At 40.8% G+C, this 16,333-nt stretch overlaps 1 protein-coding gene across 1 annotated transcript; it reads left to right on the top strand.

Moving 5' to 3' along the window:
* Positions 1-12,722: 12,722 nt before the first annotated feature.
* Positions 12,723-15,980, top strand: LOC110941283 (peptidyl-tRNA hydrolase 2, mitochondrial). The gene is made up of 8 exons (XM_022182905.2): positions 12,723-12,835; positions 13,095-13,311; positions 13,417-13,475; positions 13,553-13,612; positions 13,691-13,760; positions 14,388-14,457; positions 14,872-14,898; positions 15,750-15,980. Exons 2-8 carry the CDS (start codon positions 13,120-13,122, stop codon positions 15,797-15,799), a joined length of 528 nt encoding a protein of 175 aa, XP_022038597.1. The 5' UTR covers positions 12,723-12,835; positions 13,095-13,119; the 3' UTR covers positions 15,800-15,980.
* The last annotated feature ends 353 nt before the right edge of the window (positions 15,981-16,333 follow it).

The following is a 16,333-nucleotide window of genomic DNA, read 5'->3' as shown; positions in this document are numbered from 1 at the left end:
AGTGGTGAAAACAGAAAGAATCCACGATGATGATGGTGATTTAGGGTTGAATCCACGATGATGGTGATTTAGGGATCTGATGATGAGGTTTGAAATCAGATGATGATGGTGATTTAGGGATCTGATGATGAGGTTTGGCACAAGTCACACACAGTTCCCATTGTCTGATGCATTTTTTAGGGTTAGAGAGTAAAACCCATCCTAACCCATGTAAAAATTTAGATGGGTATTTTAAAACCCATTCTAACCCATCTTGACTAAATCCTCAGCCAATTCTAACTTATTTCTTTTTTTAAAAAGTCCCAAAATATCATGGTTGGGTTTTTATTGCCACCCCTAGTAGTAGTAGTAGTAGTAGTAGTAGTAGTAGTGGTAGTGGTAGTGGTAGCGGTAGCGGCAGCGGTAGCGGCAGCGGAAGCGGCAGCGGCAGCGGCAGCGGCAGCGGCAACGGCACAGTAGCGGCACAGTAGCGGCACAGTAGCGGTAGCAGTAGCAGTAGCGGTAGCAGGAGCGGTAGCAGTAGCAGTAGCAGTAGCGGTAGCAGTAGCGGTAGCAGTAGCAGTAGCAGTAGGAGTAGCAGTAGGAGTAGCAGTAGCAGTAGGAGTAGCAGTAGCAGTAGCAGTAGTAGTGTCACACCCCCAAAATCCACACGCGGAGTACCACCGCTTGGAGGCGTGACATGACCAGGATCAAGCCACCAATCATATTGAACATAGTATATAATAATCGAAGTAGTTTGTAAAAAACCCAATTCAATACAATTAATGTTCAAACCAAACATAGTTTAAGTAGCGGAAGCATAATATGAAAACCCAATGTATATAATAAGTTCAAGTGTTATAAAGTTTAACATAACATCCACGATCCATGCTCCACAACGACCTGCTCCTCCCTGTACAAGCTCCATATGTACCTAAGGTCCTGCAAGGCATGCAGCAGAGAGTCAACAACTAGTTGAGCGAGTTCACAGTTAACAGTTCAGTAATTATAATAGTATAATAAGCCTTGTGTTCGTTCATTAAGTCATGTGTCGTATTAGTTCGTATCGCGGCCCTCTAGGCATGTATGCGAAGATTAGGGAAAGTTTTCCCAAGTATTCTAGACTAGGTATATTCGTATCGCGGCCACCCGGCATGTGTGCGAAGTTTAGTGTATAGTTCGCGGCCTTCCTAGGCATGTGTGCGAAGATTAGTCATATTATCGCGGCCAACCCCGGCGTGTGTGCGAAGATCAGTTCTATAAGTATCACTAGTCCAGTCGTATCTTATCAATAACCCTTCCTCACCCGAGGACCATATAACTAAGTTCCATAGGCTAGGTAAGTATAAGTAAATAATCCAAACTCATTCCCACCCTGGGAACCCCATGCCTTGGCTGTGTGAACTCACCTTGGTTTGCTCGGTATGCTAAGTATGTGTTCACAAGTAATCAGTCAAGTCCTATAGCGTGCATGTATACACAATCAGTTCAAGATCATAAAGGTTCGCATGCAAGTCTATATCACATAATGCTTGGCAGTTAACATCATGCACCACATAAACAGCTAATCACATTCATGCAACTCAAGCTTTACATTCAAGGCTTTCTCAGTTTGTTTTAACTCAGTTACTCATCAACAGTCTTGGTAAGTTTAACCGTGTTACAACGTTACTCAGAATTAACAGAACTAGCATGCATAGTAGCGTTAACACACGTAACAGGGTTAACACATCAACAGGGTTAACATACTAACAAGGTTAACACATTTAGACAAAGCACATCAACGAAAGTCGGACAATACTTAATCAATTAAAACTCGGACACACATCAACAAGCAAAAGTCGGATCCTTAATGCTCCTTAATAGAAACTCGGACCCCCATGGATTTGTTTAAAGGTCGGACACCCATTCTTCACAAAAGTCGGACCACATTACATGTTAAACAACCTCGGACAAGGGCCTTCCCCATATAAAATTCGGACAAGGGCTCCAAGGCCCAAAAACTCAGACCAAGCCCATACACAAAAGGTCGGACCTTTTTGTGATATCAAAATTCGGACCAAAGGGGCTTCTACCTTAAAAACTCGGACTCCCTAGTTTCATGTTAAAAAGTCGGACTCCCTTGATATATTAACAAAGTTCGGATCTTAAGTGTAAGATGTAAAAGTCAGACATAGGGTCTTGTTACAAAAGTCGGACCTAGTGTCCATGTTACAAAAGTCGGACATGCTTTCCATCATCAAAAATTCGGACAAACAAGCAATCAAAATCAAACCAACAGTTAGTCATGCGAAGCAATGGAACAGTTACGTTTTCATACGATCCAGAAACCCTAATTCATACATTTGCATAGCAGAAATCAAATCAACAATTAACATCTTCATCATATCAGACATGTTAGCATCAGACAATTGATTAAACAACCAATCATATCCATTTCACAATAAATCAGAATTGATCAAAAACACAGAACCATCATATGAAAAACTAGGGTTTTTGCATGAATCAACAATCAATGATTAACACAAACAATCATTAAACAATTACCTTGGATTGATTCTAAATGGATTGAAAGATCAAGATTGATGCAGAAGACTTGTGCCAATGATGAAGAGGATGGTTGTAGAGAGAATTGGAGAGGAAATCTTAGGTACGTATGATGATTGTGTGAATGATTAGTGAAGAGGATTAGGGTTATGAGTTGTTAAAGTTTCACTATTAGCACTAAACACCCTTAAGTATTATCTACTACATGTTACATGCACAAGATATACAATTTACAGTTTCATCACCACATTCAAGTATTTGTCAAATCTTTCACAAGTAACACATAACCATGCACAATTACAATACACTTTATCGAATCCAAAACATATACAGTTACAAAGCAAACCAATTGTGCAAGTAAACAACTAAACAAACAGTGAACGTGCAATAAATGCGAAAGTGGAATCTCGGAAACTCGAGTTGTCACATTATCCCCAACTTGATAGAAATTTCATCCCGAAATTTAGCATGCGGTTACTGAGGAAGCTAGGTAAGTTGTATCGTTTACTGGTTTTCCTGGGGTGTCACATCATCCCCCCGTTGATTTGGAATTTCGTCCCGAAATTCTGTAGTAGTAGCTTCAGCCTCAGTAGTGGTTGCATTGGTTTCGAATAACTGGGGATACTTGAGTTTCATTTGGTCTTCTCGCTCCCAGGTGTACTCTGGGCCACGACGGGAGTTCCAACGAACTCGTACAAGTGGGATTCTCGTGTTCTTGAGGACCTTAACATCCTGGTCCATGATTTCAACAGGTTCCTCGACGAACTGCAACCGCTCGTCGATAGTGAGCTCCTTCAAAGGAACTATGAGGGTCTCATCTGACAGGCACTTCTTCAGATTCGACACGTGAAAAACATTGTGAACTGCACCGAGTTCAGCTGGTAAGTTTAGTCTGTAGGCCACTTTGCCTATTCTTTCTGTGATTTCGAACGGTCCGACATACCGCGGATTGAGTTTGCCCTGTTTCCCAAAACGAACCACACCCTTCCAGGGTGAGACTTTAAGTAAAACCCGGTCCCCGACCTGAAATTCGAATGGCTTCCTACGCCTATCCGCGTAGCTTTTCTGACGGTCGCGTGCTGCCGCCATGCGTTGCCTTATCTGTGCAATCTTTTCCGTGGTGTCCACTATAAGTTCTGGACCCGTGATTTGACTATCCCCCACCTCTGCCCAACAGAGAGGTGACCGGCATTTACGGCCATACAATGCCTCAAATGGAGCGGCTTGTATGCTGGTGTGATAACTGTTATTGTATGAAAACTCCACCAAAGGGAGATGCTTTTCCCAGCTGTTGCCGAAATCGATGACACATGCCCGAAGCATGTCTTCTAGAGTTTGAATTGTGCGCTCAGACTACCCATCCGTCTAAGGGTGATATGCCGTGCTCATGTCTAGCCGCGAGCCAAAAGCCTTGTGCATTGCTTGCCATAGTTCTGACGTGAATCGTGCATCGCGATCCGAAATGATAGAGGTGGGCACCCCATGCCTTGAGACTACTTCTTTCAAGTATATGTCCGCTAGTGTGGAAAACTTGTCTGTTTCTTTGATTGCCAGGAAATGAGCAGACTTGGTGAGTCGATCCACGATCACCCAAATAGTATCGTTCCCACGCTGGGATCTAGGTAGGCTTGTAACAAAATCCATGGAAATTTCCTCCCATTTCCACTGTGGTATCTTTGGTTGCTGAAGTAAGCCTGCTGGTTTCTGATACTCTACCTTGACTCTTGCACAGGTCAAGCACTTGCTGACATAGGTAGCGATGTGGGCCTTCATGCTAGGCCACCAATACGTTGTTCTGATGTCGTGGTACATTTTATCCGACCCTGGATGTACCGAGTAGCGAGACTTGTGAGCTCCGTCCATTACAAGCTCGCATAAGTCTCCATAAAGTGGAACTCAAATACGCCTCGTTACATAGTAGGCGCCGTCTTCCTTCTGTTGTAATCGTTGCCTTGAGCCGCGTAGGGCTTCAGTCCTAACATTTTCCGGTTTCAATGCTTCAACCTGAGCATCTCGTATCTGTGCTGGAAGACTAGACTGAATGGTGAGTTGCAATGCTCGTACGCGCTTAGGTGTAGTGTCTTTCCGACTGAGGGCGTCAGCCACAACATTGGCTTTGCCAGGATGGTACTTAATAGCGCATTCGTAATCGTTCAAAAGTTCAACCCATCTTCATTGTCGCATGTTCAAATCCTTTTGCTTAAGGATATGCTCGAGACTCCTGTGATCGGTGTAAATAGTGCACTTAGTACCGTACAGGTAGTGTCGCCATATCTTAAGCGCGAAAACAACAGCTCCCAGCTCTAAATCGTGCGTCGTGTAGTTCCGTTCATGAACCTTGAGTTGACGAGAAGCATAGGCAATAACTTTATCCCGTTGCATCAATACACAACCAAGACCCTGTATTGACGCGTCACAATAAACCACAAAATCGTCCGTGCCCTCTGGCAATGAGAGAATAGGTGCGCTGCAAAGCCTATCCTTTAAGTACTGGAAAGCGGTTTCCTGGGAATCTCCCCAACGGTAAGTGACACCCTTCTGTGTCAGCAATATAAGCGGTTGTGCGATCTTTGAGAAGTCTTTAATGAATCGCCTGTAGTAACCCGCCAAACCCAAGAATTGGCGTATTTCCGTTGGTGTACGCGGTGCAGGCCAGTTCCTGATCGAATCTACCTTGGATGGATCAACATGAATCCCATCCTTGTTTACCACATGGCCTAGAAAGTGGACTTCACGAAGCCAGAAGTCGCATTTTGAAAACTTGGCGTACAGTTGTTCTGATCGTAGAAGTTCCAAGATAATTCGTAGATGCTGCTCGTGTTCCTCCTGACTCTTGGAGTAGATCAGAATGTCGTCGATGAAAACTATCACAAACTTGTCTAGGTAGGGTTTGCACACCCTGTTCATCAAATCCATGAAGACGGCAGGCGCGTTCGTTAGCCCGAATGGCATGACAAGAAACTCGTAGTGACCGTAGCGAGTTCTAAATGCGGTTTTGGAGACGTCCTCATCCCGGACTCTCAGCTGATGGTAACCTGACCTTAAGTCTATCTTGGAGTAGTAACTCGACCCTTGCAACTGGTCGAATAAGTCGTCTATACGCGGAAGAGGATAACGGTTCTTCACTGTGACCTTGTTCAGTTCGCGGTAATCTATGCACATTCTGAATGTACCGTCTTTCTTCTTCACAAATAATACCGGAGCTCCCCAAGGCGAAGAGCTAGGACGAATAAAGCCCTTTTCCAAGAGCTCTTGTAGCTGCTTTGACAGTTCTTCCAGTTCAGTTGGAGCTAAACGATATGGTGCTCGAGCTATGGGTGTTACTCCTGGAGCGAGCTCGATTTGAAATTCGACCTGGCGATGAGGCAGTAGTCCAGGCAAATCTTCAGGAAACACTTAAGGAAATTCGCGTACCACAGGAATATCCTCTATTCTTTTCTCTTTTGTTGATGCATCAGTAACTAGTGCCAAAATGGCAGTGTGCCCCTTTCGTAAACACTTTTGGGCCTTCAGGAAGGAGATGATGCCAACCACAGCACCACTCTTGTCGCCTTGAACTTCGAGAGGTTCCTTGCCAAAACGAGGAATGCGAACTATCTTTTCCTTGCATAAAATCTCTGCGTGATGTTGGGATAACCAATCCATACCAATGACGATATCGAAACTACCCAAAGCTATGGGGATGAGATCAATCAAGAAGGTCTAACCAGCTAAGACGATGTTACAACTCTTGACTACATGAGAGGCTTCTACACTTTTACCATTTGCTAGCTCTACGACATGTTTGGTGTTTAGGGGTGTTGGTGTACGTTTTAACATTTGACTAACTTTTAATGACACATAACTAGTATCCGCACCCGAATCAAACAAAACAGTAACATAAACATCGTCGAGAAGAAACTTACCCATGACTACGTTGGGATCATTCCTTGCTTCTCCCCGTCCCAGCACGAAAGCACGTCCCCTTGCTTCGTTGCCATTGTTGTTCCCACCATTGTTGTTACCATTGCCTTGATTGTTGTTGTTGCGATTCTGGTTCTGGTTCAATTGAGGGCAATCACGTTTGAAATGACCTTCAGCCCCACACTGGAAACACCCCCAGTTTCCTCGCTGTGGCTGCTGTTGCTGGTTCTGTGGAGCTGATGGTGGGAGTTGCTGATTCTGATTTGCAGGTCGCGAACTCCTGCAGTCTTTAGCTTCATGCCCTAACTTGAGGCATCTCTGACAACGTTCCTTGCGACACCGTCCACTGTGGTGTCTGTTGCACCTATTACATAGTGGGTGAATTCCCCGATATCCACCCTGCCCCTGTCTGCCTGATGATTGCTGACCCGGATTCTGGTAGTCATTTGTCTTGCGCTGCTGTGCTTGAGACTGAACAGAAACTGATCCCTTGCTGGAATCCCCATCCCATTTTCTCTTGTTGTCGTTGGGAGTAGCAGAAGTAGCAGCTGGACTGGTAGCATTGATGCGTTTGGGCAACCTGTTCTGTTCCACCGCCTGATCCGTGAGGCGATGAGCAAGACGCTGGATGTCTTGGATGTTGTCGAGGTTAGCCGATGTCACATGGCTCTGAATCTCGGATGCTAGACCCTTGAGGTACAACTCGATACGCTTGATTGGAGGGTCCACCATGGTTGGACACAAGATGGCCAGTTCGTTCGACCGTTTCGTGTAAGCTTCGATTTCCGACCCCGTCATTTTCAGATGATACAGTTCCACCTCCAACTTGTGGATGTCATCACGTGTGCAGTATTCCCTCTTGATAAGTTCCTTGAAATCATTCCAAGGTGTGGCGTTAGAAGCTGCCAACCCTAGGATCTGTACTTGCGCGTTCCACCAAGTTAGCGCGATTCCTTCCAAAGTACCAGTGGCGTACTTCACCCTGTGAGCCTCAGGGCATTCACACATTTCGAATACTGACTCCAGCTTCTCAAACCAATGGATGAGTCCCACTGCCCCCTCGGTGTCACTGAATGTGCTTGGACGACAGTCCATGAAGTTCTTGAAAGTGCTGACGGGCTGCTGAGCGTGTTGACCTATCGTGTAAGAATAGGACAAGGTTAAACACAAGAGTTAATGTAGGACCTAAAGATCCTAGTGTGAATCACATCCGCAGGGTATACTACCTGCTTGTGCAGCTACAAGTGCCGCAGCAACTTGTTCTGCAATGAGAGCCGTCAACTGGGCTTGAGTCATGTTAACACGTCCAGACATGATCTTCATAGTAAAAGTAAAACAAGTGAGAATGGTTCGCGGGTAGTGCGATGACAGAAGAGAGTAAGCACGTAGGTGTTCTCAAGCAATAGTGAATAGTAGGCAATGTAATCTAAGCATGCTACGAGCAAAGTTCTATGTAATTCTAGCAAGTAGGCAATAAACATAAACCTTATTACCTAGGATGTCGAGTCTTGCACGTGGAGCGAAGCGTCGTCGTGGATCGTTGAGAGCACTGTTCTGGTTATAGTCTGGTTTTAATAAAAACGTTTTTCCCATATTAAAACCGAGTTCTCTATAACCAATGGCTCTGATACCAATCTGTCACACCCCCAAAATCCACACGCGGAGTACCACCGCTTGGAGGCGTGACATGACCAGGATCAAGCCACCAATCATATTGAACATAGTATATAATAATCGAAGTAGTTTGTAAAAAACCTAATTCAATACAATTGATGTTCAAACCAAACATAGTTTAAGTAGCGGAAGCATAATATGAAAACCCAATGTATATAATAAGTTCAAGTGTTATAAAGTTTAACATAACATCCACGATCCATGCTCCACAACGACCTGCTCCTCCCTGTGCAAGCTCCATATGTACCTAAGGTCCTGCAAGGCATGCAGCAGAGAGTCAACAACTAGTTGAGCGAGTTCACAGTTAACAGTTCAGTAATTGTAATAGTATAATAAGCCTTGTGTTCGTTCATTAAGTCATGTGTCGTATTAGTTCGTATCGCGGCCCTCTAGGCATGTATGCGAAGATTAGGGAAAGTTTTCCCAAGTATTCTAGACTAGGTATATTCGTATCGCGGCCACCCGGCATGTGTGCGAAGTTTAGTGTATAGTTCGCGGCCTTCCTAGGCATGTGTGCGAAGATTAGTCATATTATCGCGGCCAACCCCGGCGTGTGTGCGAAGATCAGTTCTATAAGTATCACTAGTCCAGTCGTATCTTATCAATAACCCTTCCTCACCCGAGGACCATATAACTAAGTTCCATAGGCTAGGTAAGTATAAGTAAATAATCCAAACTCATTCCCACCCTGGGAACCCCATGCCTTGGCTGTGTGAACTCACCTTGGTTTGCTCGGTATGCTAAGTATGTGTTCACAAGTAATCAGTCAAGTCCTATAGCGTGCATGTATACACAATCAGTTCAAGATCATAAAGGTTCGCATGCAAGTCTATATCACATAATGCTTGGCAGTTAACATCATGCACCACATAAACAGCTAATCACATTCATGCAACTCAAGCTTTACATTCAAGGCTTTCTCAGTTTGTTTTAACTCAGTTACTCATCAACAGTCTTGGTAAGTTTAACCGTGTTACAACGTTACTCAGAATTAACAGAACTAGCATGCATAGTAGCGTTAACACACGTAACAGGGTTAACACATCAACAGGGTTAACATACTAACAAGGTTAACACATTTAGACAAAGCACATCAACGAAAGTCGGACAATACTTAATCAATTAAAACTCGGACACACATCAACAAGCAAAAGTCGGATCCTTAATGCTCCTTAATAGAAACTCGGACCCCCATGGATTTGTTTAAAGGTCGGACACCCATTCTTCACAAAAGTCGGACCACATTACATGTTAAACAACCTCGGACAAGGGCCTTCCCCATATAAAATTCGGACAAGGGCTCCAAGGCCCAAAAACTCAGACCAAGCCCATACACAAAAGGTCGGACCTTTTTGTGATATCAAAATTCGGACCAAAGGGGCTTCTACCTTAAAAACTCGGACTCCCTAGTTTCATGTTAAAAAGTCGGACTCCCTTGATATATTAACAAAGTTCGGATCTTAAGTGTAAGATGTAAAAGTCGGACATAGGGTCTTGTTACAAAAGTCGGACCTAGTGTCCATGTTACAAAAGTCGGACATGCTTTCCATCATCAAAAATTCGGACAAACAAGCAATCAAAATCAAACCAACAGTTAGTCATGCGAAGCAATGGAACAGTTACGTTTTCATACGATCCAGAAACCCTAATTCATACATTTGCATAGCAGAAATCAAATCAACAATTAACATCTTCATCATATCAGACATGTTAGCATCAGACAATTGATTAAACAACCAATCATATCCATTTCACAATAAATCAGAATTGATCAAAAACACAGAACCATCATATGAAAAACTAGGGTTTTTGCATGAATCAACAATCAATGATTAACACAAACAATCATTAAACAATTACCTTGGATTGATTCTAAATGGATTGAAAGATCAAGATTGATGCAGAAGACTTGTGCCAATGATGAAGAGGATGGTTGTAGAGAGAATTGGAGAGGAAATCTTAGGTACGTATGATGATTGTGTGAATGATTAGTGAAGAGGATTAGGGTTATGAGTTGTTAAAGTTTCACTATTAGCACTAAACACCCTTAAGTATTATCTACTACATGTTACATGCACAAGATATACAATTTACAGTTTCATCACCACATTCAAGTATTTGTCAAATCTTTCACAAGTAACACATAACCATGCACAATTACAATACACTTTATCGAATCCAAAACATATACAGTTACAAAGCAAACCAATTGTGCAAGTAAACAACTAAACAAACAGTGAACGTGCAATAAATGCGAAAGTGGAATCTCGGAAACTCGAGTTGTCACAAATACTAATAATAGTAATAATAATAATACTAACAACAGCAACAGCAACAGTAGTAGTAGTAATAATAATAATAATAATAATAATAATAATAATAATAATAATAATCAACTTTTTATTCTATTTTCCATTTATTTGTTGGAGAAAGTAAATGAATATAATGTTTAAACCCTGGGAGATGAGGGAGTATTAATGTGGGTCAAGTTATTCTACAAAGAATCCTAATTGTAAGAAGTGTAAGAAGGATTTATAGAGTGACAAGTGCCCAATAACCTAAAATTAAACCCACTACATCACCAACCAAAACCGAAACACCCACCCCCACCCCACCCCACCCCACGATCACCCAAAAACCTAAACCCCCCACCCCACCACCACCCAAAAACCTAAACCTCCCCCTGGCAAAACAGAAAAAAAACTATCCCCCACCCCCCAAAAACCTAAAAAAAAATCTAAAAAACTAAACACCCACTCCCACCACCACCCAAAAACCTAAACCCCGTTAAAGTAGCGTAAACTACTCTAACGAGTCATAACGAGTCCAAAGCACTTAGGTTTCTTTCCAATTCAGAATGTTAAGCTTATTAAACCATATCATATGAGTCCCAACACTCGTTTGGTTTGTAAGACTTCAATCTATCTGATCTCCCGTTTAAAGTCTCGACACACTAACATAAGTTATCCGACACATTAGGACATGTTTGAGCTTTGTTTATTCCGTTGATCAAGGACACATACGTAATCCCAAGTGAGTACATAGTTCCCATCTTTTACGTTTTCTAAATGTTTTGAGGTGATTCATATGTGCCTATCACTAGTTTCATGATTGTTAAATAAATAATAATAATAATAATAATAATAATAATAATAATAATAATAATAATAATAATAAGAGTTAATTGCCAAAATCGTCCCTGAGGTTTGGGCACGTTTGCCATTTTCGTCCAAAATGACACTTTTATACCATTTTGCCCCCCACGTTTGTAACTTTTTGCTATTTTCATCCAAATACCTAACCAAGTTACTTTATATTGTTTAATGTGGTAATTTTGAAAATTTTCAAATATCCGGTAACTTGTAACTATGTATTATAGATATAATATCCAACACCCAACAATCACCAATGGGCAGCTGTTCATACGAATCAATGTCACAAATTTCCGAAAGAATCTTCCAAGAAAACCAATATCCATAACCCAAATTCTCAACCAACCAACAAACTCCATCTGGGTCTTTGAATTCACGCTCTAAATCGATCAAAAACACCTTCAAAAAGAAGAAAAATCAAGTCTTTCTTGAAGGGTATGTTGAGGCAACAGATGAAGATGATATTGTGAGGGCTAAAAGTTTGACTGATGAAGATCTTGATGAGCTTAAAGGGTGTTTTGATATGGGGTTTGGGTTTAGTTATGATGAGATTCCGGAGCTTTGTAACACTTTGTCGGCCTTGGAGTTGTGTTATTCTATGAGTCAGAATCCGAACATGAGCTGATTGACATAAAACCTAATTGGGTAAAAGGAGATACATGGGTAATCATGGTGGTGAAGTTGAAGTTGGGGGTTATGTGGTTGTTGGAGGGAGAGAGAGAGATATGAAGCTGGATGTGGACGTGGAGGTGGTGTTGTGGTGGGGATTGATGGCGGAGGTGGTGTCGGTGATGGTGGATGAGAGAGGAGAGAGAGAAAAACGAGAGACGAAGAAGAGAGAGAGAGTTGTATGGTGAATTAAAATGAAATTCAAGAAGCGTGGCAGAACAGTTTCAAAACAGGGGAAGAATAGAAACAATGCATAGAAGAATTCGAAGTAATGCATCATTTAGAACACGAAACGAAGCTGACTTGGATGAGCATCTATCACATGATAGGGGAATTGAAAGGTTTATTGAAAGAAAAGGGAGTCTGAGGAAGAAATTTATGGAAGAACATAGTGATTATGCAAAAACAGAGGAGAAATAGTTGGTGGAAGAAACAAGGGATAGTGAGAAAGAAGAAGGGGGTTTTCTTATGTCTGTAAATGGGTTTGATGAGGAAAGAATATTATAAAGGACTGAGATTATATATATAATACATAGTTACAAGTTACCCCCTTATCATTTACAAATTTCAAAAATACCCCATCTGACGGTATAAAGTGACTTGGTTAGGCATTTGGATGAAAGTGGCAAAAAGTTACAAACGTGAGGGGGCAAAATAGTACAAAAGTGTCATTTTGGACGAAAATGACAAATGTGCCCAAACCGTAGAGACGAAAATGACAATTTACTCTAATAATCTATTTTTAGTTTATTTGTTGGAGGAAGTAAATGAATAGAATGTTTAAACCCTGGGAGACGAGGGACTATTTATGTATCTCTTTGAAGTAGAAAGTTGAAGTCGTGTTTGGGATTTGCTTAGAGGGGCGCCCCACTGAGCTCACCCTCCCGATCGATCGATCGATCAGATCAGAGGTAACTTTTTTTTTTTTTTTTAATATATATATATATATATATAGATTAAACCCTAACTAATACTTTGATCTTTCGATTCGATTTGAGTATCCATACCAATTCCTATTTCTGTTTAGAAACCAATCTAGTTTGGGGATTGACTAAATTCAAAAGGGGAGAGATGGAAGTAGAAACATCAACAACATCTATTTATTTATTTGCAAATTCGATTAGCATTTCATTGCATTGCTTATAATAATAATAATAATGTTCCTTGTAGGCATCATCAATCTGAATCCAAGGATATGATGGATGTGACATGGCTCAGTGCTATCTTAGTTGGGGCAGGATGCCTTGCTTTGGGTTTCTTCGTTGGTACACGAAAACCCACCAAAACCCTCAAAACTGCTTCTGCTGCTGCTGCACTTGTAGTACGTGGGGCTAAACCACCCCTTGAGATTGAAAAACTTGCTGAGATTATTCAAGATTTTAAGATGGTAATAATGCCCTTTATTTTTAAATATCTAATTATTATTATCCTGCAAGCTTTATGATAAAAGTTTGTTTCTTGCTGCTATATATATATATATATATATATGCAGGTTTTGGTTGTAAGAAATGACCTAAAGATGGGAAAAGGGAAGATTGCTGCACAATGCAGGTGCTCATATTCCTTATTAGCACTCATTATGAAACTAGAATAATTCTATCTAACAAACAAATATGGTGGTTTCGCAGCCATGCAACTTTGGGTCTGTATAAAAAGATTCTTCACCGAGCACCCAAAGCTTTAAGCAGGTAGGTGGTATCTCTCTCTCTCTCTGTAAATCATTTTTAGATCCATTTTTATGTGTTTGTCGTTGGTTATTTATGCAGGTGGGAGATGTGTGGGCAGGTTAAGGTGGTCGTCAAAATTGAAAGTGAAGATGATATGTTGGAATTACAAGTATGTATAATGCTTGCTTGTGAATCTCAGAATTTTCTAATATAGGGTGTCATTTGAGTTTCACACTAGATTTATTTAGGTGGTATTTTGGATGCTTCTTAACCGCTTATCTACTTGTGGCATTTGAAGTAAGCAGTGTTTGGGATTGCTTATTTACGTAACTTATGCTTATAAGCAGCTTATTCAAAAGAATTTGTATTTCACCCTTTAATGTGCTTTATTGAAAATGGCTTATTTCATCCTTAGGATAAACTTGTACTTTTTTAATCCACCAAGTGAAATAAACTATCTCAGATATGCTTACTAAAAACAACTAGTTTTATCCTAAAATAAGCAAACGCTCCTTTTCTTCATCCAAACACTCAAAAGTGCTATTAAAATCGCGATAAGCTATATGAATAACATCATCCCCATATTCAAAACAACTTATTCCACTCACAAATAGTCAGATAAATAGTTTACATCAGCAACTCCAAACACCCTTCTCTGTTTTATCAAACCACAATAACCAAATAAACCGTTTTAGTAGTAGAACCCTTTATATACTATTCTAATTCTGGTTCCACACGGTACACACACATATGTATATGTATAACCCTTTTTTTTTTTGTTCTGTTTGTTTTGCAGAAAAGAGCAAAATCATTGTCTATACCAACTCATATCGTCATTGATGCTGGTAGAACGCAAATAGCACCAAGTAAGCTTCCATACTCATGTCTGAATATGTTTTTTTTTCTTCTGCATTTGGTTGGGAGTTGTGCTATATCTTTTGTTGTTGCTATAGATTATTGAAAGAGAAACTTATATTGTAAGGATAATGTGTATGTCGCACTCGAGCCCACCCATGGTGGTTAATTTATTCGTTTAATCCACTTGTATGTTGAAACTACTTATATGAACCCAAGTATGTACCGCTCACTTTTATACTTGTGGCAAAAACAAGCCTACCTTACCAAAGTATACCTCTTTCTAGAAGACAAAAACACCCTTGTATTGATGTATCATTTTACGCCATTTTGGCAATTTATTTTCTGTTTGTTAGATTTTGTCTCCGCAGTTTTTAGAATAAATACCGCTGGAAGTATCTTATTGTTTTCTCTTTTCTCCCCAGATTCAAGGACAGTGATGGCAGTTCTTGGTAAATTTATTCTTTTCTGGCACATTAGTATTTTTCCTGTTTGTTTTTGTTACTAAGGTGGCAAGATGAGCGGGTGGGTCAGGTTGAGTAACGGGTCAAATCTGGCTCGTGTTAAAACATGTCATTTCTAGTATGGCCAGAAACACCTTTTTGTTCTTTTAGTCTTTTATAGACTGTTAGTTATGGACTTGCAAACGAGCCGAGCCCGAGCTCGAGCTCGTTTAACATATGAAAGCTCGAGCTCGAGCTCGGCTCGATTCGAGCTTTATTTCTGAAGCTCGAGCTCAGCTCGAAGGTCATTTTTCAAGCTCGAGCTCGGCTCGGGCTCGACTCACTTAGTATTTTCTAATTAATTTACATTAATTATAATTATTATCATACATATAATTTAGTTATTTTTTTATATTTATATAAATGGTAATTATTATTATATAAATATATGTTTAATATATTAATAAAAAAATATATAAATAGAAAGCTCGATTAGGCTCGCGAGCCGGCTCGAGCTCGATAAGCGAAGCTCGGGCTCGGGCTCGTTTGCTAAACGAGCTTGTTTTTAGGCTCGAGCTCGAGTAGCTCGCGAGTAGCTCGGCTCGTTTGCACCCCTAGTTATGGTTACAAGGGCAATGTTACTACACTGGTAATCTAAATCTTGAATAGAATTATTTAAGAGGTTGTATGCATTAGGAGTCAGTCAGAGTAGTTAGATCCGATCCCGATCCCCGTTTAGCTAAATCTTTTATATCTGACCCGCCCATTTAAGACAAAACACAACCCAAGTTGACTCTTTCAATAGCTTTGCCACCTGTTTTTTTTCCCTTAATAATCTTGAAAAGTGCATACACATGCAGGACCAGCTGATATGGTTGATGATGTAACTGGTGGGCTGAAGCTTTTGTGATCAGTGGTCTTTTAATCCAGAAGCAGCTCATTTTGGAGTTGGCAAATCTTTTAATTTCTATTTACGTTTTCTTTGATTAAACCATGTCACACTAATGATGATGATGATGATGAAGAAGAAAAAAACTTTGGTTGTGGACCCATATATAGTGGTACATAGCTTTACATGAATTATTTTACAACTGTACTCGAAGCTTGGTTGCTCAGGAAAAAGCTCATTTGAATGTGGCTCAGTTAGTAAGTGAGCCAAGCTTAGCTGAGCTGAACTCCAACTTAAGTTTTCACCTTGCTCGGGCACGGCTTATCTATCATAAGTGGGCTTGGGACTGCTCCAAAGAACCTCATTTTCTTTAGGCTAAGTTGATCTAATTGCATGTAAATTACGATTTTGGCCCCTGTGGTTATATCATTTTTACCCTTTTAGCCCAAAAAATAATCTTTTAACATCTGAGTTCCCAACGGCTCTTTTTCTAACTCTTTTGGCCTCTAACACTAACCCTATTTATTTACTTGGTTAAAAACTTGTCATGTGCCT

The sequence above is a fragment of the Helianthus annuus genome, chromosome 5 (assembly GCF_002127325.2).
Source record: "Helianthus annuus cultivar XRQ/B chromosome 5, HanXRQr2.0-SUNRISE, whole genome shotgun sequence".
Taxonomy (NCBI): Eukaryota; Viridiplantae; Streptophyta; class Magnoliopsida; order Asterales; family Asteraceae; genus Helianthus; species Helianthus annuus.
This window is presented reverse-complemented; position numbering and strand designations above follow the sequence as displayed.

Coding starts and splice junctions, on each gene's coding strand:
- LOC110941283 (XM_022182905.2), top strand. CDS start 13,120: ATGATGGATGTGACATGGCTCAGTGCTATCTTAGTTGGGGCAGGATGC. Junction 13,613..13,690: donor GCACCCAAAGCTTTAAGCAG/GTAGGTGGTATC, acceptor TTATTTATGCAG/GTGGGAGATGTGTGGGCAGG. Junction 13,761..14,387: donor ATGATATGTTGGAATTACAA/GTATGTATAATG, acceptor TTTGTTTTGCAG/AAAAGAGCAAAATCATTGTC.